The 24,582-nt window shown below is 38.9% G+C and overlaps 1 protein-coding gene across 2 annotated transcripts in view; it reads right to left on the bottom strand.

Moving 5' to 3' along the window:
• The window catches only part of CDC42BPA (CDC42 binding protein kinase alpha), a 3,351,611-nt gene that overhangs the window by 52,150 nt on the left and 3,274,879 nt on the right, over positions 1-24,582 (bottom strand). For both annotated transcript variants that reach the window (XM_044059574.1, XM_044059584.1), the window contains exons 38-39: positions 12,769-12,886; positions 10,833-10,990 (exon numbers count right to left, since the gene is read on the bottom strand). In XM_044059574.1, the coding sequence (XP_043915509.1) occupies positions 10,833-10,990; positions 12,769-12,886 (276 nt within the window). The remainder of the gene's footprint in view (positions 1-10,832; positions 10,991-12,768; positions 12,887-24,582) is intronic.

The raw sequence follows: 24,582 nt of genomic DNA, 5'->3' as shown, positions 1-24,582 counted from the left end.
CAGGCTGACAGACACTGGATCCCCTTTGAATGACACCAGAAGCTTAGCCAATTGTTGAAACTGATAATTATTTCTCTACACCGTGGTATAATTCTTGGTGACGGCAGGATGCTACTCAGGGTCAGGGTCATACCGGCCTGGGCTATGTGATCAGAGAGCTCCTCCATGTCGCTTTTCATGTAGTCCAGGGAGGTACGGCTCAGGTCATTCACACCAACATGGACAATGACAGAGTCATACTTGTACTTGTTCTGGAATGACCTGAGTGCTTGTGTTATGTGGTGGATCCTACCACTTGACAGGCAGCTAACAGTAACCTTCTCCTTGTTCAGCCTAGTGAGTGGGACGTCAGTGTGCCTGACTATAGAGTCACCTATTACTAGTGTGTTGGGTATGTTATTTTGCCTTAAGGGCTGTGACTGTGTGGCATACTGGTTTTGTGAAGTATGTGTTTCATGGTTTGTGTTGGGGGGTGGAGGTTACTTGGATGTCTGCTTTGGAGGTCTCTGTTGCTTTTGCAGATTTTTATTTAGAGCCTCCGAGTATGTCTTTGTGTATTTATGTGTGTTTTTGCCGGTGCTGGTTTTATAGGTCTATGTGAGACTGGTGGTGTGATGCAATTAATTCCCTTCTCCTCTTGACTGCCTGGTCCAGTCTTGGGTTGAGAGAGCTTAGCCTCCAGTTTGGCTTTATAATTGCAATTCTCGCATGTATTAGTGATTGGTGGAAGGAGGAGAGGGTTGTCTGTGTACATGAGGCAATTGTAACATTGCTTCAAAAAGCCCAGATTCACCAGTTGGACTGGAGAGTACACCTGAAACTGCCCTTTGGACATGCCTGGATAGGTACAGTGAACTGTTTTACTGATTGGCTGGTAAGGTCGTATAGAGAGCCTTGTCCTTCTCTACAGTATAGGAGGGTCTAGTGCTAAGGTTTATTAGTGCTTACTATGAGTTTTGAGCAAGTGCCGGGATGAGAAGTGAATGGTTTGAGTGCTTAAGTTGAAAGTTTGTCTAGTTCGAAGGGAAAAACTGAAGAATAGACTTTGTGGAGCTGGGAATAGTTATACCCTAGCTAATCGGCGCTGCCCGGTGCGCAAAACCTTGCAAATGCGGGTTTTATAGCATGGAAATGTAAGAGATAGAAATTAGCCCAAAATGGCAAATAAACTACTAATTTCTGGGCTGAAACCACTCCTCCAGGCACAGATAGGCTGCTCAAAGCTCCCTCTCTTACAGTGAACAGAGAAACTTCCTTCTATCCAAGTAAGGTATAGGCAAAACACAGAAACTTGTAACACAGCCCTGAATTCAGCACTAACCTGAAAACTGAACTATACTAGCTTAGAAAGGTGGGAAATTTTTTTGTTTTGTTTTTTTCAGAAAATAAAGCAGATACAATTAAAAAAAAACACTTTAAATGCACAGAAATTGCTATCACACTTGAGTGTGTAGCATACAACAGTTAAACAGGTAATTTAAACACAAAAACAACTTTGTCAAAGTGCAGGCACAAAACCTCGCAAATGCGGGTTTTATAGCAGGGAAATGAAAGAGATAGAAATTACCCAAAATGGCCAATAAACTACTAATTTCTGGGCTGAAACCCCTCCTCCAGGGACAGATAGGCTGCTCATATAGGAGACAAACAGCTGTTCAGCATTCCTGAAGGGCTTTGTTCTGTCAAGGTAGTATCAAAATTACAAAAGCACAAAAACACACAAATCCTCTTCCAACGAACGAAACAGCTGGTGTAAAATATATCGAATCCGAAACTAAAGCAAACACCAGCTACACCACAGCTAGGAAGTTTATTGGAAACAAATATGAATAAAAGACAGGTGAGCGCTTTCAGGGATATACCCCTTTATCAGACAACTTACAAAAAATGCATCATTCCTTACCTACTGCTCACAAAACACATGATACATATCAATCAATTCTTAAAGACGTAGTGTTAACAAAAATAGTTAATCTAAGACTAAAACCATGCTATATAATTAATATTAATAAATATATTATAAATAATCAAACTGAGACAATATGTGCTATTCATCTGATAAATAGGGTAAATAAAATAATTCGATAAATTCAATAAATTGTCTAATTAATACATGATCTACAAAATATTAAAAGATTCTTACTATACTTTCAATGTATGTATGTATGTATATATAAAAACTCACCTAGACTAAAATCTGTCCCATAAAACATCTAAAACTCTAAACATAACAATTAAGAATTAAAATAAAAATAAAAATAAAACATATCAATGTTTGAGTGGACGGGCTTTTTAAAAAGGTTTCAGTGACACCATACTATTCAAGCCTGGAGGTCTTTCTGCATTGAATAACATAATCCACTTTTGTTCTGCAGCCTCCGTATCATTGGATATATTTCCCCCTCTCAGTTTCACTGGCAGGATCTGTAGAACTAGGAACTTAAAAATATGATCTTGTCCTTCATTCTTATTGTGCATTGCAACTGCACTACTTTCTTTGTGATTCCTAATGTCCCTATAGCGTTCTAATATTCTGTCTTTCAACCGCCTATTAGTCTTGCCAATATAAAAACTAAAACATGAAATACAATAAGCAAAATAGACTACATTATGTGTTGTGCAGTCAGCATATAGACTGCTATTAAAACTGAAACCCTTAAAACGGATGTACAAAACTTCTTCCACTATGAAAATGTTTACAAGCTGCACAATCTCTGCACATATAAGTGCCAAGTCTATCAGAGCTATTCAAGGTAACAGCTGCATCATTCTTGTGACATAGATAACTCTTCAGTGTTCTATTATTCCTGAATGTAAAATTAGGTTTGGATCCAATAATATCTTGTAAATTGTCAACTGTAGACAGAATCCCCCAATTTCTGGTGATGACATCACATACCAAACTAATATTACTCGAAACTTATATGTGCAGAGATTGTATTAATTAGACAATTTATTGAATTTATCGAATTATTTTATTTACGCTATTTATCAAATGAATAGCACATATTGTCTCAGTTTGATTATTTATAATATATTTATTAATATTAATTATATAGCATGAAGGTTTAGTCTTAGATTGTTTAACTATTTTTGTTAATACTACGTCTTTAAGAATTGATTGATATGTATCATGTGTTCTGTGAGCAGTATGTAAGGAATGATGCATTTTTTGTAAGTTGTCTGATGAAGGGGTACATTCCTGAAAGCGCTCACCTGTCTTTTATTCGTATTCATTTCCAGTAAACTTCCTAGCTGTGGTATAGCTGGTGTTTGCTTTATTTTTAGTAGTATCAAAATTGCCTGTTTGCATCCAAGATATGTAGAATCTTTTTCCTTTGTTTTTTTTTTGTTTTTTTTTGTTATCAAGACAGAACAATGGGAGACTGATGGCTTGACTGAATTTTGTTATCAGGACAGAACAATGGGAGACTATGGCTTGACTGAAGGTAAATTCAGAAACAGCTTTAGGCATGAATGGTAGATTAGTGCATAACACAACTCTGTCCTTGTGAAAAATCAGATAAGGTTGGCCAACCATGAGATCTTACAGCTCACAGAGTCACCTTGTAGATGTCAGAGTAATGAGTAAAACAGTCCTCCACGTAATGAACCATGTAAGAGGCAGTAGCAAAAGGAGGTAAGGTCAATTATTTATGATCAAAGTTGAGATCCCAAGAGGGGGGTTTGCCTTTGAGGGGAGCTCAGGTGCAACACTCCTTTCATAAATCGTTTGACCACAATAAGAGACAAAAGAGGAGGATCTATGGGCAAACAAGCTGAGATGACCACAAGATGCACTTTGAAAGAGGCACACGACAAGCCATTGCTAAGTAGCTCACACAAATACTTCAAAACCAGACAAGTGAAAAATCTTTGGGACCTCTTTTATTGGCTAGGCACCACCTAGAAAACAGCGTACATTTGCAAATGCAAGATTCTCTAGTTGTAGGTTTTCTTCCCTCCTTAAATACCTGCTGCGCATCCTCATGGAAAAAGTACAAAAATGTATAAAAATAGAAGTAGCCAGGCTGTTAGATGCAATTGCTCTAAGCTAGGGTATACCATTAACCCCTGCTGCTGTATGAGTAGATCCAGTCTGTGAGGAAAGCTTGTAGTAACTGCCCTTGGCCAATTCCATTTAAAAGGACAACCATCTTTGCCTGGGTGAAAAGTGGGCTACCACACTGATCTCTGGTAATTCTTTCTGAATCTTTAGAAGTAGCTTGGGAATCACAGGAAAGGGTGAAAATGTATACAGGAACATTCCCGGCCATGGAGAAGATACATTTGTCTTCTAAGCATGGTTGCAAAGATTATTTTCAGTTGTTTGTTCTGAAAACAGGGAAAATAATCTACTTGAAGTGTTCTGCACATCTGGATCAAGTCCTGAAAGACTTCTACATTAAGCTTCCACTCATGAGGGCCTATCTAGGATTTGCTTAGTCTGTCTGCCACTGTGTTTTGGTCTGACAGAATGTTTGATCACATGTTTTCTATGGCCACTAGGACAGGACCATAAGTGCTGATGAACCTAAGGCATGAATCACTGCCAACATCTCTTTATGTTTATGTGCTTTGGCATGTCCTAAGGACCCCACAAGCCTTGCACTTGAAATCCTATGGACACTGCTCTCCATGCAAATCTGAAGAGCCTGTCTGGACAGATTGTACTGGGGTCTGAAGAAAGAGAGTGAGTCCTGGATTCAGAGACAGTTGACGCCTCCGCTACTACAGTCCGTGTTTCACAACCCCCAGTACAAGTAATCTGAAAATCCAAGGGATGAAGGTGCAGGGCCCCAAAATTATTCAAGTACCACTGAATTTTTCTCGTGCAGTCAGGTTAGTGGTATCATAAGAATTATTGATGTCATGAGGTCTAGAATTTTGAGGCACTTTCTTGCTGAGGCCACACCTAGAAGAGAGAAATCCAAGAAAATGTCCTGATAAGTCAGAACTTTGTCTGCTGGCAAGAAGGCCATCCCTTTTACTGTGTCTATCCAACATCCCATGAAAACAATTCACTGAGAGCGTGTAAGGAAAGACTTTTGAAGTATAAGTTTGAAGCCCAACGAGGAAAGGAGGGGTGCAACCTTGTCTGAGGACTCCAAGCACCTGGACACAGAATCTGTACACATCACCAAGTCATGTAAATAAGAAAAAAAAATTGATGCCTAGGGTTATGCAATAGGCAACCGCTGGGGCCATACACTTTGTAAACACTCAAGGTGCAGTACCTAGCCAAAAGGGTAATGCAGAACACTGATAATGTAAACCAGACTCAGTAAATCTCAAACATTTCCTCCAACTGGGAGCAAAAGGAATATGATAAACATCCTTGAGATCTACAGTCACCATGAAACAGTGGTCTGGAAGCAACACTAAGACCAACTGTACGGTAGGCATTTTGAATTTTGGAACTTTTGCACAGGTGTTTATAATGGACAAATCTAGGATGGGTCTCCAGGAGTGCTCCTTTTTTGGTACCAAAACAATTCTGGAGGAAAATCCTTAGCCTTTGTGTATCAAGTGTTTCTATGATACCTGCTTCTACCATGTGATGGAGCACTGGAGGAAACATCTTCGTCTGATCTGGTGGGTGTGGGGATATTCTCTGAAAGGGGGAGGACTTTCTATCTACTGCCAAGTATATCCTCTCTGAATTATTCTCATAACTCATTTGTCTGAGACTATTTGTGGCCAGGCTGGAGAGCTGAGACAGTACCTAGGGGAAGAAGGAAGGTATGGAATGGCAGGAATGGGGGTAGGGGTGCAATGCAGTCATTCCTTTGCAGGGGGTTTACTCTTTTGTGGAAAGGAATCTCCCTTGATGCGTTCAAAGAATTATCCTCCTGCCATTTTGTTTTGGATCCCTAACTTTTCTTTGGCTGGGATTTTTGTTTATTTTGCCACTTGAAGGAAAACGCCTTGTTTGGGGAGAATTTGGGTACATGAAACATCCTAGATAATTCCATGCATTACTCTGCCTCTAATATCCCACTATTTGAGAATCTGTGTAACAGGAGTCCAGACACCAATTCATTACTTAAAGGTGCATTCAAAATTTCAGCCTTTAAATCACTGGGGTTCTTATTAGGTAACCAAGTATTTAAAGTTTCTAGTAAATAAGTATGTCCTCACATGACTAAACTGACAAACTATGCTATTATCACAAAAAATAGTTTCAGATATGTTCAGATATTTTTTTTTACAACTGACCTAAGATAAATAATTTCCATTACACAAAGTCCAAACACCAAATATGTCAACCCAGTGTTAAAAATTAGCTCCACACACTTTAACCAAGTTTTGAATGCACCATAAAATAACATTTAATAGCAATTTAAATATTTTCTTGTCAAAGTAAAATCTTCACAGTGTATTCAAATAACTTCATAAATGGTAAAATTGTGATCCAAAGTTAAAAACACACAGAGCACAATCATAAACATAAATAATGTATAAATGTTGAAAAATCCACGTTCTGCAGTACTTTAATATCAAAAGAGAAAAATAAAGCAGAGTAACAACAGCAAAGACAAGCCTCTAGTATTTAAAAGCACACACACACACACACACACACACACACACACACACACACACACACACACACACACACCTGAGAAAAATACTGAAAGTTTCCTCAGAAACGGTAAAGACAAATATTTGTCAAAGATAAAAGCCAAATAAACACTATTGCAAACAGAATTCTTATTGGAATTACTGTAAACACAGACAGAAATAAAATATTAAAATATATAACATATGTATTTTTATATAAACAAAAATAAAAAGAGAATAATAAATCTAATAATAACAAAGAGCTCAACAGTGCTTTTTCAGTTAAACCTTTGTCAAGAAAAAGACCTATTAAGAAAATCAGGTAAAACTTGTAAATGTTTTTAATTATTTCTGGAATATGACTGGTTGACCAACTAATTAATCAGACATACAGGGTGTGCTTTTTCTACTGTTAGAAATTTTGTATTTATGTTTATGACCTGAAGAACAGCTCACTTAACGGCTCAAAAACTTGTTCTTTTACTTTAGTAAAATCTGTCTGTTTATATAGTATGCATTACTTTCAGGTAGTTCACATTTTAAGTTTAACTGGCATCTTTAATAGTTTATTTTGCTTACTTAATTATTTTATTTTTACTTTTGTGATTTCCCCATGGAGATGTGATGGCTAAAGAGGAACTACTGCAAAACCCAAATTTTTAGTGAATGTCTTACAGTATAAGAAATGGTTCTGGAAAAGACAAGATTTGAAAGAACTGGAACAAGGTTCCTCTGGGCCATCATGGGGTGAAAAGGTGAAAATTAAATTTCTTTAGGTCAGCAAAGATGTGATGGCTAAAGAGGAATTACTGCAATGCCCACATTTTTGCTGAATGTCTTGCCACAGTACAAGAAATGGTTCTGGAAAAGACAAGATTTGAAAGAACTGGAACTAGGTTTCCTCTGGGCCATCATGGGGAGAAAAAGTGAAAATTACATTTCTGTACATCAGCAAAGGCAAGGGATGCTGGGAGAGGGGTGTATAAGGGAATTATGCGCCCCATTTCAACAAGAACATGTCTGCTATGCATGTCCCAATTATTCTGGAGATGGAGACAGCAAAATTTGGGTAGTACCATATTCTCCTTAGAGGTGAACAGGTCAATTTTCACAATATGTCTTACTTTTAGAAGATAAAACCTAAATGCTGTATATCCTGAATCCAGTCTGATTTGAGGCACTACTGTATTTTCCTCATGCGGAGTCTGACCAGGGGAAGCATGAAAACCATTGGTGTTATGCACCCCCTATATCCTGGGAAATTCCCTTGTAGATATGTGGTTTTGACTGGAGACACTCAGACGAACTGCTGAAATATCTCTAATTTGTCTGGAGGATCGAAGAAGGGCTCTTTCCAGGGCATAAACTAACAGACATACCACTGCCTGTGAGAAGTGATGAGAGAAGACTTCTGACAGTTGATTTAAAAATCTAGACAGAACAGAAATTTCTGAACAGTTGCTAAAGACTCTTGACAACTGGCAAGAGTCTGCAAAGATTAGGCAATCATCCAAATATGGAAAAATGTGAATGCCCTGATGTCTGCAATAAGCAATGACTGAAGCCAGACATTTTGTGAATACACCTGGTGCAGTGGAAAGCCCAAAGTGTAAGGCAACATTTTGATAATGTTAACCAGGCACAGCAAATCTTAAGAAAAACCTGAACTGGTTGCTAATGGGAATGTAATGATAGATGACCTTTAAATCCAGCTTTAACATGAAAAGTACAGAAGGGATCGGAGGTACAAAGGACTGAAGGGGTAACATTTTGAATTTTGAAATTTTGACAAAAAGGTTTAGAAACAAAAGATCCGTGCAGGCCTTCAGGATACTTACCTTTTTGGTGCCAGAAAAATCAATGAATAAAAGGCTTTGCCCAAGTGGCAATGAGGCAAGGGTTCCATAAGTCCTTGTGCCAGCATCTGGTGCAGCATAGGAGGAGAGAGTGAGAGAGATTTGATTCACTGGGCAAAAAAGAAACCCCTGGAAAGGAGGGAAGGATTCACACTGTCATATGTATACATGCTGATTACATTTAAGGTCCATCTGCCAGGAACTATTTAGGAAGATGAAGCCAAGAGATAGATTGAGAGGTTGCCAATAACAGGAGTTTGTTGAGCAACCAAACTTGCCCTGGAAACAGAGACTAAAATGTGCAGAAAGCTGACTGGAAAGTCACTAACAGTAGAAATGTACACTTACCTGATTTGATGTGAAGGAAGAGCTCTGGAGATTGCTTCCACAGCTAAACAGTTGCAAACAAGATCTGAAGACTATGATGTAACACAGGTCCATTGTGGGGGAAGGCAGTTATTTGAGCTCTGGAATGTACAGAAGTTGCAGCCAGCTCAGATCCCCCATCAAGGTGGATAACCCATCTGTCAAAGTGGATGGATAGATAAGAACACAGATTTCCAGTTGTGCTTTACTTTTTAATTTAGCATGCATCAAAAAATGCTTAAAAGCAGGCAGCTCGATGTTTTGACAGAAGCCTGAGCTTTTTCATCTCCTTCACTTCTCTACAGGAAGACAGTCACAAGTTCCACAATTTGGTTTAGTTTCACTTTTTAATTAAGTTTCCTGACCAGCAGTTTTATTCTACTTGTGCAGCATTCTAGCAGAAAAAAAATATCTTCTGATGTAACCTAGATGGTTTACATCTTATGACAAAGAAAAATGTTTGTCTTTCGGCTTTTCCCGGTTAGGGGTCGCCACAGCAGAACTGCGGTCCGTTAATGATTGGCAGTTGTTTTTTTTGTTTTTTTTTATGGTGTTGAGTTGCCAGCCCGACGCCCAACCTTCAACAAAGGCACGCCCATTCAACGCATGTCTTTTGAATGCCCACTCGACCGCAGGGAGGACATGCAGACTCCAAACAGAAAGCACTCCCAACCCAAGCCGAGAATCGAACGGGAGAACCTCTTGCTGTGAGGCAACAATGCTACCCACTGCACCACCGTGGAAGTATTTATGAAAAAGAAAAATAATAAAAACAATTAGCTTATCTAGTGGGTTGAAATCTTAGGTACAAGACAATAATACAAATAATTAGCTTCTCCCTTTACCTAACTGGTTTAAGTCTTAAATAAAAAAAATATATAACCCCCCCCCAGAAGCATGATTTCTTTCAATTTTGTAGAAGTCAGAAGCAGTCCAAAAGTAAACTGAATGGTTTGGACCTTAAGAATCCCTTTAGGCAAACATTCCCAGCAGATATCTAGAAGTACTTCATCAAACTAACTGATGGCAGTTAGTTATCCTGAAAGACTGAACTTGTTAAATTTATACCGTACACCATACAGGTTCTTTAGATTGATTTATGCTTGCTCTTCTGCACTGTAATATCTCGTTCCTGTTAGCTTTTTTTTGGGGGGGGGGGGTCTCATCCAACCTGCATCTCACTACTCTCTCTCTAGGAGAGAAAATGTAGTTTTTGTTACTATGAAAATGATAATGATTTTAAACATGCACCTATCCCCCCTACTCACGCCCTATTAATAACAGTCACAAGAGTGGCAGTTCAACACACGCACAGTGGAATAACTAATTTATGCATGTTATCTAGCTCCCTTGTTGCAGCCCTGTCACATATAAAGGCAAATTCCTCCCATCAGTGGAGATTCATTGTAAGGATACAGGTCTCTGAGTTGTGCCCCACAAGGAGAGACAATCTGGAAAGCCTTGCCCCTTCTCTCCCTTCCTGGCTAGTCATTCAATGTCTAGGCTTCCAGTCAAACCCAAGTCAACGACAGTACAAGCAGATGCCCTATCCTAGTGCCACTGGGCTGGTAATGATACCCCTCACTGTCTGTAACACAAGCGCTCTCTAAAGGCAGTGAGAACCATCCCTCACTCACTGACCAGAGATTCAAAGTGCAAAAACTGACACCAACAAAACAGATTATTCATTGTATTTACTCAGATTTTGTCTTAGATCTGGAATTGACTACTAGGGAATGTGTAAAAAATAGGTTCCCACAAACTATGAGCATTTATGACAAATAGAAATACTAGTTATACCCAGGATGATGGCAGATAACCACTAAACTTTTAAGTCTTTAGTCTGTCATCTATCATAAATAAAGTTATTCAGTGAAATATGAACTTCAAATACAATTAAGCAAGCCCTCCTAGTGATCTATATGCGGCAATTATGACCCTGCTACAAAATGATTTACTGAACTGTAGAACACCTGACTTTCTTCTCTAGTTTCTTGATGTGACTGCTGCATTCAGATCACTCTTGCTGAGTTTCTAACATAGAGTTACCTCTCTTTCATACTCCCTTGTGGCGCCATCACTTCCTTGGTCTACACCTCCAGATGACAAAGATCCATCAGATGGTGATGTCATAGGCTGACGCTTCACCCCATAACTTCCACTTGAAAGTTCTCTTCGTAGGGCACTGCCATTCTGTGTTGATGATCCTAAAAGAAAACAATCATATAGAGATCTACAATGCTGAAAAGCACTGACAAACATTATAAAACTCAGAAATACACTTTGACTTAAGGCATTCCAGAAAAGAAAACTGATGGCACAGCATTCTTATAAGTCCAAATAAGGTGGTCATGATCACTTATTCCTGTAATTTGAAATGGCTAACTAAACAGTCACACAGCTGTCAAAAAATACAGAAGTTTATATCAATAAAGTATACTTTTTAACACGTTAAATTTAGCACTCTCTCAACTTCTGCCTATGTAATTTCAGAAATGTTACTAATGATTCTGGCACTAATGATTTTCTATTTCATTTACATTCTACATTACAATCTTTTTCTGAAGTAAAATACTTTGACAATAAAGAATTCAAAGGCTGAAGTCCTTGCTATGCCCCTAAAAACAATCACAGAAAGCATGCCATTACTGTCATTTTCTCATACATTCACTGTACGTTTGTGCACCTCTGCAGTGTTATCATATTTTTCAAGGAGAAAATCTAACTATGCATATTAACCAACACTTTAGTACCATCATCCAGCACTTTATTCATAGCAGATAATTCACTTAGATGCAAATGAAACAATCTGCAGACTATATGTGTGAGTAAATGAATCTGACCTGGCTGTACCCATTTTTGCTAGGGTATTTAATGGATTCACTGGATCTTATGCTGTTGCACAGTTTAAAACTTTTTTTTATTTTTTTCTCCACCATCTTGCCAACCATCAAGCCTCCATTAAAGACAAGCCCATTTGTTCCCTAAAAGTGAGGATTTCCCAGATTCAATAGAATAAGAGCCCTCTGGAGGTAGGCATCATTTAGGCAGGCCAGCAACCTGGCTATGACAGCATTTTTGTGTACATGATCAAATTTAATTCCTGGGTGGTGGTGGTAAATGGGCTACCAGCATCACTGCAGGGACTCATAATACCCACCCCCCTTTGAGTGCACACTCCCTGTGTACTGTCTGATGAGGACTGCCACCAGGTGGTGGCTTGGTGAACCATATGTCCACACCAAGACACCTATACTACACTTCACACAGCTCCTCCTCTTCCAAGTGACTGGGGCTGTATGCATCCTGCTCCCCTTCACCCTCCCTTCTGGATGTTCCTGCCCATCCTTCCCTGCCAGTTCTGACAAGCTCTCGAGCCAGTGCAATGACCTAACTCAGGTTACCTGGGCTGCAGCCAGGGCTTTATCCTGCTATGCCACTTACAACCACTGCACAATTTATATCATGGGATTGTATGACATAAGATTTGCTAAATTAAGTAAGGGGGTGCAGGGAGCAAAACTCATGGCATTTGGGATGAGGGTGGCTTACCTCCACATATAACAGTTATGCTGGTATGAGACAATTCCTCAAAACGTCTCAAATTATTAGGTCTTAACTAAGAGGGAATAGATGCAGTGTACTACATCAGTGTTCTATAACTTAATAATAAGGATATTACAGCAGCTCAGTATAATAAATCAGATAATTTATCATAGATCATTACAACTTACATAGTGTTGTGATTGCTGTGCAACATCACATTCTAAAACTAATTTGCCATTCTCAGCAGTACTACAACAGTATATCTAACTCCATATTCTATAGATTCTAGCATCATATATCTTCCAAGTTAGAGATACTTCAGTTTCTCAAATACATACACACAAAAGCAAAATACGCAGAAGCCTTAATCTGAAAAGCAGTTGTGTGTTACTTCATGAATACATTAATGTTATTAAAAAAAAAAAACATTAACACTTACTTGATCCAAGTCCACTGCTGGCACTCATGGAGCGACCAGGCTCATTGCGGGATTTGTTGATTGACGGAATACTGACAGAACCACTAAACATGGTTCGACTTTCCTGAGGACGAAGATTCTAAAACAAGAGTAAAGAAATGCAAAACAAAAAAAGTTTAAGGCATGAGCACTATAGAAAGTCCTGGGAATATGACAAGAGCTCAATGTGAGAAAACAATGTGTTAGTTTAATTCTTGAAGTACAGTTTAAGTAATCTCATGTAAACGTCATGCCAAAACAATTTTATCACAAGTATTTCTGCAAGTCAATCCAAAAATTAAAACAAATTATCACCAATCAAGATAGTACTATTATCACTGAAATGTGTTTTGAATCTGTTGTGGTCTTTTCTACCCATTCCCCTCCTTGTGAGGTAGAGTCCCTAGCTTCTTAAACTCCTGGGAGGTCTCATGGAAGGATATTCCTGAGCACAGCTAAACCAAAGGAAACCCTGGATCTAGACTGGATATCCAACTTATAATGAAAAAAGAAGGTCTGAACTTTGACCAGGTAGCTACAGCACAAATGCCATCAATGGGGATACTAGAGAAAAAGGCTGTAGATGAGGCCATGGATCTGGCTGAATAAGCCTTAGGTTTTGAAGGTAGAGGTAACTCCTTCCCTTGGTAATCAAAAGAAATACACTGAACCAGCCATCTAGACAGGGAAACTTTGGATAGTGCTTGTCCCAATTTAAGTTTTGAAAAGGAAATGAATACTTGGTCAGACTTCCTGAATGATTTAGTGTAGTGCGAGTAAAAATGCAGCTGGTGATGAACATGTAACAAATGTAAAATATATTCACCTTCATTCAAGAAATTCGGAAAAAGGCAGGCAAATTTATAGAATGAATGATGGAAAATTCAGACGCCACCTTTGGCAGAAAGGATGGATTCTACCTTTGAGAAAAAAGAAGAGGTAAGTGTATGCAATTTTGAAATCCTCCTGGCAGATGTAACAGCTACCAAGAATTTGACTTTTCAGGACAGAAACTTCAAATTAGCTTTAGCAGCAGGTTCAAGGGGGGGGGGGGGGGGGGGTGCTGTCAAGGACTGCAAAACAACTGTGATGTTCCATGGAGGAACTGAGTTTCTGAGCAGGGGATGTAAAAGAAAAGTGTTTCAGGGAAAGCTCTTAGATAACCTAAGAGAGGCTAAAGTAGAATGACTTTCCCCAATGTGAAAAGAAGAAATGGCAGTTAACTGCACTTTGACAGTGGATTATCTAGCTCCACTTTGAAAAAGGTGAACATGGAAAATCCAACAATGCTGAAAGACGGGCTAAGAAAGGATCAAGGTCTTTCTCTGAGGCTCAAACAGAAAAAGTACAGTTTTGTACCTACCATAAATGTAGATGTTCGAGTGTCTTCACTGCTGCAGTCATTACACTTGGGTTATCCTGCCGTCAGGCGGTCCCGCAGTCGGCCAGAGTTCCAAAGTCTTGGTCCGGCGTCGGTTGCTGTCGCTTCTTCCCTGATGTCAGTGCGCCAGGGGTATATAAGATGCAGCCAACGCCATTTTCTTCAGTTTTTCTTGCCCCAGATGTCAGGTGCCCCCAAAAGGATAGGCAATACATATTGCTTACAAAACATACAGAAGGTAAAAACATAACCTTTAGTAGCCAGCAAATACACCACATAAAAAGTATAGTGTAGAAAGATATAGATAAAACCCAGCTAAGAAAGAGGGGAAGGTGGGTGGGTAACCAGGACTGCAGCAGTGAAGACACTCAAACATCTACATTTATGGAAGGTACAAAACTGTACTATGTTCATCGTGTTTCACTGCTGCAGTCATTACACTTGGGAAGAATCCCAAAACTGAGTCAGGGTGGCTGGTTCTAGAGAGGATTTGGTGTGGCTATGAGCCCTGCAGAACTGCAGTGGCAAAGCCAGCTCTGGATCTGGAGTAGAGAGGCAAGTGGTAATGCTTGCTAAAGGTGTGCACTGAACTCCAAGTTGCAGCTTCCAAAATGTCCTTGGTAGGTACTCCTCTAAGATAGGCAGTAGAAGTTGCAGTTGCCCTGGTGGAATGTGGTCTAATGTTAGATGGTACAGGCTTCCCATGCTGTGTGTAGCACAACCGGGTACAGTGTCCTATCCACTTTGAAATGGTCTGCTTAGAAATAGTCTTTCCCAGTGATTTTGCAGCATAGGATACAAACAATTGCTCAGTTTTCCTGAAAGCTTTTGTTTTGTCCGAGTAGAAGCGTAATTGTCTGTGTATGTCCAAGGAATGTAGAATTCTCTCCCCTTTATTCTGGGGTTTGGATAAAAAGTTGGCAAGTGAATAGTTTGGTTGACAGCCACACTGGATACCACCTTAGGCATAAATGAAGGGTTTGTTCTTAAGGAAACCCCGTCTTGGTGAAAAATGATGAAGGGCCCCACTGCCATTAGTGCCTGTAGTCCTGAGACTCTTCGTGCTGAGGTTATTGTCAGTAGCAGGACAGTTTTCCATGATATATATTTTATTTTTGCTGCATTGGCAGGCTCAAAAGGAGGTAAAGAGAGCTTTTCCAAGACAAAATTGAGGTCCCAAGTAGGTGTTGGTGCTCTCCGGGGCGGTCTTATGTTTTTTGTCCCTCTGAGGTACTGCTTTAGCAATGGATGAGAGAAAATAGGCGGATCTGTGTTGTAATGAGCCGAGATGGCAGAAGCGTGGATCTTAATGGATGAGAAGGATAGTCCTTTGTCCAGCATCTCAGCTAAGTATTGTAGTATCTGAGGTAGGTTAGGGACAAGAGGGTCAAGGCCTTGAGCCTGGTTCCAGGCATAGAATCTCTTCCACTTTTCTGAATAAGATTTCCTGGTGCTAGGCCTTCTGGCCTCCAAAATGACATCCATAACAGCTTTTGAGAGAGGTGTTGTCTGTTTGGCTAATGAATCTGCCATGCAGCCAGGGATAAGGTTTTGAGCTGACTGTGTAGGATCTGATTGTTTTGTTGGGTCAGCAGGTGTGGAATTTGAGGCAAAATCCAAGGTGGACCTCGAGCTAAGTTCTTTAAGATTGGGTACCAATGTTGGCGTGGCCAGTCTGGAGCAATCAGAATCATCTGTGATTTTTCTTGTCTGGCTTTTAGGAGAACCTTCGAAAGGAGAGGCAGAGGAGGGAAGGCATAAAGGTGTAGGCTTTTCCATGTGAACGAAAGAGCATCCACTTTCCATGCTTGTGTGTGATAAGTCCTTGTGCAGAATTTTTGTAGTTGGCAGTTCAGTGGGGAGGCAAAGAGATCTATGTCTGGGCACCCCCATTTTTGCATTATCATGCTGAAAACTTGTGGATTTAATTTCCACTCATGAGGATCCATGATGTTTCTGCTTAGGTCGTCTGCCAGAGTATTTTTCTTTCCTGGCAGGAATTGTGCTTGCAGATGAACTTGATAAGTTAGAGCTGTGTTCCACAAAGTCATGACTTGTCTGCATAGGGGGTAAGAATGAGTGTCCCCTTGCTTGTTTATGTACCACATTACTGTGGTTTTGTCTGTCTTTAGTAGTAATTGTCCTGGAAGCAGAAGGTCCTTGAAAGCTGTTAGGGCATTTTGTACAGCCAACATCTCTTTTTGATTGATGGGTAGATGCATTTGGTCTGTGGTCCATTTGCCCTGAATACATTTTCCTGCCATGTGTGCTCCCCAGGCGTAATCCGAAGCATCTGTTGTTAAATGTCTGCCTGGCTGTGGGTAGTGTGAAAGGCTGACCCTTGTTGAGGTGACATGCCTGTGCCCACCATCGAAACTCTTGTTGCAGGCAGGGAATTAGTGGTATTACCATTTCCAAGCTGTGAGAGTGTTGATTCCAAACACTTTTTAGGCACCATTGTAATTTCCTCATATGCAGTCTGGCATATGGAATTAGAAGTATGCAGGATGCCATTAATCCCAAGGACTGCAGAATTTTTCTTGCAGGGAGTTGGGACTTTGTTGCCATCAACTGAAAATACTGAGTCAGTTGTCCTTGTTTGTCTGGCGTGAGATAAGCCATCTGGGCCGTTGTATTTAAGCTGGCACCCAGGAATATTATCTATTGTGAGGGCACTAGTTTTGACTTATTTTCGTTACTGTGTACCCTAGGCAACTTAATAACTTTTTTACAAACGTCAGATACTTTAGAAGAATGTCCTTGCTCTCTGCTTGAATCAGGCAGTCATCCAGGTATGGATAAATTTGAATTCCTTTTTGTCTGCAAAATACAATTACTGGTGCCAGGCACTTTGTGAAGACTCTGGGCGCAGTAGATAAGCCAAAGGGCAGTGCAGAGAATTGGTAGTGCATTGAGCCAGCTTTGAATCTGAGGTATCTTCTGCAATTTTGTCTGATAGGGACATGCAGGTATGCCAACGTAACAAGCCAAGCTTTCTTGCCCAACATGGGAAGGAGCTGCTGCAATGTCAACATTTTGAATTTCGGAACATCCAGGTAAGTATTTAGAGTGGAAAGGTCTAGAATGGGTCTCCAGGCTTTGTCCTTTCTGGGGACCAGGAAGAATCTTGAGTAAAAACCTTGTCCTTGTTCCTGCTGTGGTACTTTTTGAATAGCTCTCATGTCCATGAGGGCTGTAATTTGTTTTTGTGCATCTGCCCATTGATTTTGTGGCAGTCTGGCATTCCTTTTAGTCTTGGTAAAGTGTGAAAGTGGAACCTGTAACCTTGAGAGACAATATTCAGCACCCATTTGTCCTGGGTGATTGTTTGCCAGTTTTGTGAAAAAAGTGCTAGTTTTCCCCCTAAGGGAGCTGCCAACAGGGTAGAGTTTGGCATTGGAAGGGGAAAGTCATTGAGATTGTTTCCTGTAAGGTTGTGACTTGTCCTCACCTCCTTTTGAAGTTGAAGCACCCCACTGTCGTGGTCTGTAAGTTCCTTGGGGCTGAGATCTGCCTCTTGGGCATCTGTATCTGCCTCTTTGTCTGACACTGGAAAGGACCAATTTTTAGTAGGCCAATTTCTGCTAAATCTTGCTGGATGTACCTGTAAGAAATCCTTTACTGTTTGCATAGATTTTGCCTTATCCTCCATTTTCTTTAATACCTCTTCTGCTTTAACACCAAATAAAATATTTTGCTGTAAAGAAGCATCTAATAATTTCACCTTAACATGATCTGGTAAGGTTTGTTCCTTTAACCAAGCATGCCTTCGAATCACAGATCCTGTAACTGCTGCTCTACAAGAAGCTTCTAATGAATCAAAACCACATTGCAAAGTATGTTTACTTATTTGTTCAGCTGCATGCAATAAATCCTGCATTTCCTTAAAATCAGATTGTTCTGCACTTGTACTCATTTTCTGTTTCAACTGAAACAGTAAATATTGTTGATATTTAAGCATGTGAAACTGGCAGTTTAAAGCTCTCACTGCTAATGTTGCTGAGGTGTAAACCTTCTTCCCCCATCTGTCTAATGCTCTGGAATCCCTGTCCGAGGGGACTGGATTTTTAGCTGTGGAGGCCTTTACCCCTTTGGGACCCTGGGAAATAGTTTCTGGGTCAGCAGCAGGGTTTCTATAAAGAAATTTGTGTGAGTCAGGGACTCTGTAGTACCTGTCTGGCTTGACTGGAGCAGGGGGTAATGAATCTGGATTTAAACTGGATTCAGAGAACACATCGTCCACAATATCCAACACTGGCGGAATAGCAAGGGGCCTGTGCTGAGGCAATAAAAGAAAATCTCTGAGCCTTTTCTTGGACTTTGAGTAATCCTGGCCCTTCCAGTGGAAATGCTCCTTCATGGTGTGTAAAGTTTCCCCAAAAGAAAAATCCTCAGGAGGAAAATCTGAAGGAATAGATTCTTCAGCATCAGAGTCCTCATAGGGGGTTAAGGAATATCCCTGGTCTGAAGGGGAGTCAGAATATATAGAAATCTGGTCAGAGGAATCATAGTCTGTATCCTGCCTAGGCCTTTTATCAGGAGGGGGATGGGTACCCCTGATCAGAGTAATTAAGTCTTTGGCCATTTTGAGCATCTGCTTTTTAGGCATGGAGACCTGTCCAGGTGAATGCTGTACTTGCTTCTTTGTCTTTAATGTTGCTTTAGACTTGACTGTAGATGCAATGGTAAGCTGTGAAGGTCTGAAAACACCCTCAGAAGCCGAAGCCTGCTCAGCGGCTCTGGACCCATCTGAAGGGTTAGTCTCCAGAGGCCCAACACCTTGAGTATCCAGAGGCCTAGGCAACTCCACGTGGGAGTCGGTCAGGGCCTGTGGCTCTGAGGTAGCGGGTGTCAGGGGCTGCGAAAGCACCTCACTGAGAACCGGCGACTGGCCTAGAAGAGGCTTCGTCGTCAGTTTTGGGCCTTGGATGCCTGTCCTTATCCTTATCTTTGCATTTTTTGTGAATTCTGGTCGTCGGTTGCTCCGACGGCATGGTATAATTAAACCTTCGGCCAAAATAATGGCGTGCAAAATCAAACCGACGTTTAATAATGTGTTTGTTAAATCTAGCACAAAACCGACAGCTAGTGACATTGTTAAATCTAGCACAAAACCGACAGCTAGTGACATCATGATCTGGGCCTAGGCATGGAATACAGTAAGAATGAAAATCCTTATGAGATATTTGCTTCCCACAAGAAATACAATTATTAACTTTTATTGACATCAGTCTGAGGCAAGAAAAAGTTTCCCCAACGGGGTACTTAGCTTTAATGAAGACTTTGGATCTGAAATCGTATTTGAAATCTCAGGAGTCGGCCAACCGGCACTTGCGAACTGCTTTTGCTTCGGGCACCGCGCGGCAAGAAAGACTGAAGAAAATGGCATCGGCTGCATCTTATATACCCCTGCCGCACTGACGTCAGGGAAGAAGCGACAGCAACCGACGCCAGACCAAGACTTTGGAACTCTGGCCGACTGCGGGACCGCCTGACGGCAGGATAACCCAATTGTAATGACTGCAGCAGTGAAACACGATGAACATCCATTCCCATTTGTTCTTGTATATCTTCCTAGTTTTAGGTTTATGTAAGGAAGATAAAATGTATAGAACAGAAGGGGAAAAGTCTGGACTGTTGAACCATCACAGGAATTAGAGAAAACATGTGGTTAGTTTGAGTGCCTGTATATACAGGTAAGGGTTATCCAAAGGGTGGGATAGTAGATCTTGGTCCGCTCATCCTGTCTGCAAGGATGTTTGACTTCCCTGGGATATGCACTGCTATTATAAAGAGGCGACAGGATATTGCACACTTCCACACCCACATGGCCTCTCGACACAAAGGGTAAGATTTGTACCAGACCACATTGCATTATATAAAATCACATCCAAGGGGAAAGAGTCCTGAAAGGCCTGCACTGCTAGCATGACTGCTCTCATCTCCAAGATACTGAGATGTAAACTGGCCTCTATAGAAGAACGAAGAATCACATAAACTATTAAAACAAAATAGGCAAGTCTGTGTAGCGTTGACTTGTTTAATATAATAAACCTTCTTTCAACAAGAATAAAAAGTAAAGCAGATTTGAAACAAATATAACGTAACAACGATACTAAGTGCTTTCACCCCTACACACCTGGGGTATCATCAGAGTATCTATTGTTAGATTCACATTCCATTTAAATACCCAGAACTCATATCAATTAACCAATCACATGAACCATAAAAAATGTATATATATATATATATATATATGTTTTTTTAAAAAACTGTTCTAGTGTAATATACTTGATATAATACATAAACATACAATAAAAACATACAATAAGCACATAAAATATATTAAATATATTAAATATATATACCAAAACGTCTCACTTATTTAATACCTTTTATCAAAACTTAGTTTATTTTAATACTAATATATAAATAACTAATTGTTTAACTTATATCAAAACTTTGCTATGATTTTAAAAAGCTTCAAATATGTTGGTTGTGTTTAAATACCTAATACTATGTAAAAGGATACAAAAATCTAAAAAATCACTAAAACTATTACTTGATTTTCATATAAAATGAGATTTATGTTTTAAAATACTGATTATAGAAATGTGTTCATTAATACCCGGTGGTCTGTTAGCATTTAGTCTTAACTGCCATAAACATTCTTTGACCTCCAAAAGAGTATTGTCATCACCCCCTTTACTAAAATTGTATGGGACCCTATCAGTAATGAAAAAAATAAACCTTTTAAAATCTTTACACCTAGTACTGTGATTGTATAATGAATTAGTACATTTTTTATTCTTGATGTCCCTATTGTGTTCCATGATACGGTCGCTTAACCTCCTAATAGTTTTCCCTATATAGTATGCCTGGCATGATAGACATGAAGCCAAATATATTACCATCTTCGTATTGCAGTTACAGAACCCCGGACACTTGATGGACCTACTATAATTTTGTACTGCCACATATGGACCATCATTTATAAATTTGCATGTTTTACAAAATCCACATTTACTCATTTTAGAATTTTTATAGATATTATTGTGACTACTTGTTTCCAAGTGTTCTTTTAAATTTTTTCCTCTTCTATATGTCACATTCGGATGTTCACCAATTATATTTAATACATCTGATGTATTTATAAACACACGTAACCATGTCTCATTTAATATATTTATAATTAATTTTGCTTCATCGTTGTATGGTAAAATATAGGCATCAATTTTGCTTTTATCTACTTCGTTTTTTCTATTTGATTTGTTATCTTGCCCTAATTTTAAAATAGGTTGATAGTAAATATGTCTCTTGTGTACAATCTCTTCCTTAACAGTGTTTAATAATGTGTAAGGATAATTTCTATCCTGAAACATCCCAACTAATTTATCAATTTCAATAGAGAATTTTCCTTCTTCTGTTATTATACGTGATAACCTTACCATTTGTCCTTTTACTAAATTCTTTTTTTGAAAATGTGGGTGACTACTATTAAAATGTAAAAAGGAGTTGGAATATGTTTTCTTCCTGTAAATGTTTGATTGTATACCTTCATCATTCTTATAAAATAAAATATCCAAATATTCACACTCATTATAACAAATGTTGTGTGTGAATCTCAAAAAAGTAGATGTAGTGTTCAAAAATAATATAAATTCCATCAATTCATCTTTGTTTCCTTTCCAAAAAATTAAAATGTCATCAAGAAACCTACAATAAAGCAAAATTTTTGAAAAATATCTGGAAGTGAAGATACTTTCTGTCTCCCAATTGGCTAACACTAAATTGGCATATATGGGTGCACATCTTGCACCCATAGCCACACCAGCCTTTTGCCTGTAATATCTTCCATCCATAAACATAAAATTGTTTGTTAAAACTAAATCCATCATATCAACAAGCAATTTACGTTTAACAGTGTGTATATTACTGTATTTGAGTAAACTTGTCCCAAACATGGTAAGGCCCTGTTTGTGTGGTATAACTGAAAATAAATTTACTACGTCTATAGTGACCATCATGGTGTCCTTGTTTATAAGAGTTGTATGTTCCTTCACTACTTCTAGACAATGCCATGAGTCTCTGAGGATGTGTGGTAATTTAATTAAAGTATCCCTACAATTGACATCAATATAACGGGCCATAGCTTCTAATTTAGACCCTTTTGCAGAAACAATGGGTCTAAAAGGTGGATTGTTAACGTTTTTATGAATTTTTGGTATACCAAAAATAGATGGGGTAACTGGAAAATCAACTAAAAGATATTCATACTCGTTCCTGTTAATCAAGCCTTCCATCATATATTCATATAGTAACCAATCCACCTTAGTGTATCACATCTCATACCTAGATACTTCTTCGTAGGTATTAGTATCACTCAGTATATCGGTCATTTTATTTAAATAATCTGTTTTAGTCATAACCACAACTCCCCCACCTTTGTCTGGTTTCATAACTCTATATTTGTCATCTTTTGTCAATTCCCTCAGACAAAATCTCTCAGCTGTAGTTAAATTGTCATTCACTTTTTGTGAATTAGTCAAAATCCTACGAAATTGTACCTCACGTAGCATTTCAAATATATGCACACATGGATTTTGGGGGGGTATAAAGGTACTACTTCTTTTTAAGACAGGGTGTGTAGTCTCACAATTAGAAATGGTATTTTTGTCCGGAGCAAAAAATATTTTCAAATTCAATAATCTTGTAAACATTTTTAAGCTAATCAATGTCTTACCTATGTCCATTTTAAAACTAGGCACATAAGAAAAACCTTTTTTAAAAAGGGAGATATAGTCACCCCCAAATTCTGTATCAGTGTAGTTATATAAAGAAAAACCACCATCAATAATAGTTAAGCACCTTTCATTTAGTTCATTGGTTGGAGAAATCACTTCATAACTCACTTTATCATTGTTGTCTATACATGAAAACTCTTCATTAATACACTTGTTATTGTTATTAATGAATTCATCAACATTTTTTGACAATAGTATATTTTCATAATGTGTACTATCAGTTGCAATACATTCACAACTTACATAACTACAACAAGAGTCTAATATTGTGAGTTTGTCCTGTACCTTTGAACATCCCTGTACCGATTCTGATATTGGTATTGCCCCTGATAGCGGTCGCGTATTCGTTCTGACCTCCGTAACGTTGGTTCTTCTAAAAAAACGTTGTCATTGTCTTTGTTAGATGGATTACCTGTCCTATTAAAAGTATATTCTTTTTGTTGTTCAACTATATTACTATCACTGCGACCAGTCTGTTCCAAATTTATCCTCTCATCAAGTTGTTTACTTCTAATATTTTTAAATTCTCTAAAATGGGTATATACCCTTTTGTTTTTATAATCATTACTATCCCTGTGTAGCTTGTTATTTTTTATCTCCAAGCCTTTGTTAACAAATCTATCCATGTCCTTAATAATATTCTCAAAGCGATGCTTATTGTGTTCAAACAGTAAATCATTCTTAATACTGTTGTCTAATTTAGTTAAAACATCATTCAATGTTGTCAACTTAATATTGTTATTCTTTATAATAAGTCTCAACAATCGTAAACCAACATTGTCAAATAATTGTAACAATTCATTGAATGTATCAGTGTTCTGCTCAAAACCAAATGGGAGTTTAAAAATACGCAGCCCCTTTGGTACCTGTTTTAGTTCTATACATCTTTCTAAAAACACATTATCCATCTGTAATGATTTATACGTTTTCAGTACCTTTTCAAAGTCCATTAATTGTCTATTCAAGTTCCCCATATCCTTATTGTTCGTTTTAACCACTGACGCAAAGCTGGGTAGCTGATAAGTCCTTAATGTCTGCATACTTGTTAGAAACCACGTTTTTTCCATTAAAACCATCTCTAGTGTTCATTGTGGCGTTCGGAGGCAGAAATGTGTTACCACCATTTTCCGTTCTACCTAGAAAGATTCCTCCTTCAATAGAGCCCCTCGAACCATTACTAGCCGATGGATTGTTGTTCCCAGTACCAGGAGTAGAGTGTAACGTGAATAACTGTTCTTCCGTGTCCGTTAAAGAAACATTCACCTCATTTGCTAAGCCATTAATGTTTTTTGATCCTTGCTCATTGAGAGCAGCGATGAGACGTTTGGTTATGTCCAAGTGTTGCTGTAATAGCTGCTCCATAACTGCACAAACTCCACACAAGCCCAACGAAAAACAGATGCCTAATACAACCAAAATTGCAGAACGAAGAATCACATAAACTATTAAAACAAAATAGGCAAGTCCGTGTAGCGTTGACTTGTTTAATATAATAAACCTTCTTTCAACAAGAATAAAAAGTAAAGCAGACTTGAAACAAATATAACGTAACAACGATACTAAGCGCTTTCACCCCTACACACCTGGGGTATCATCAGAGTATCCATTGTT

Source organism: Protopterus annectens, chromosome 1.part2 (assembly GCF_019279795.1).
Source record: "Protopterus annectens isolate FY-2018-M chromosome 1.part2, PAN1.0, whole genome shotgun sequence".
Lineage (NCBI taxonomy): Eukaryota > Metazoa > Chordata > Ceratodontiformes > Protopteridae > Protopterus > Protopterus annectens.
This window is presented reverse-complemented; position numbering and strand designations above follow the sequence as displayed.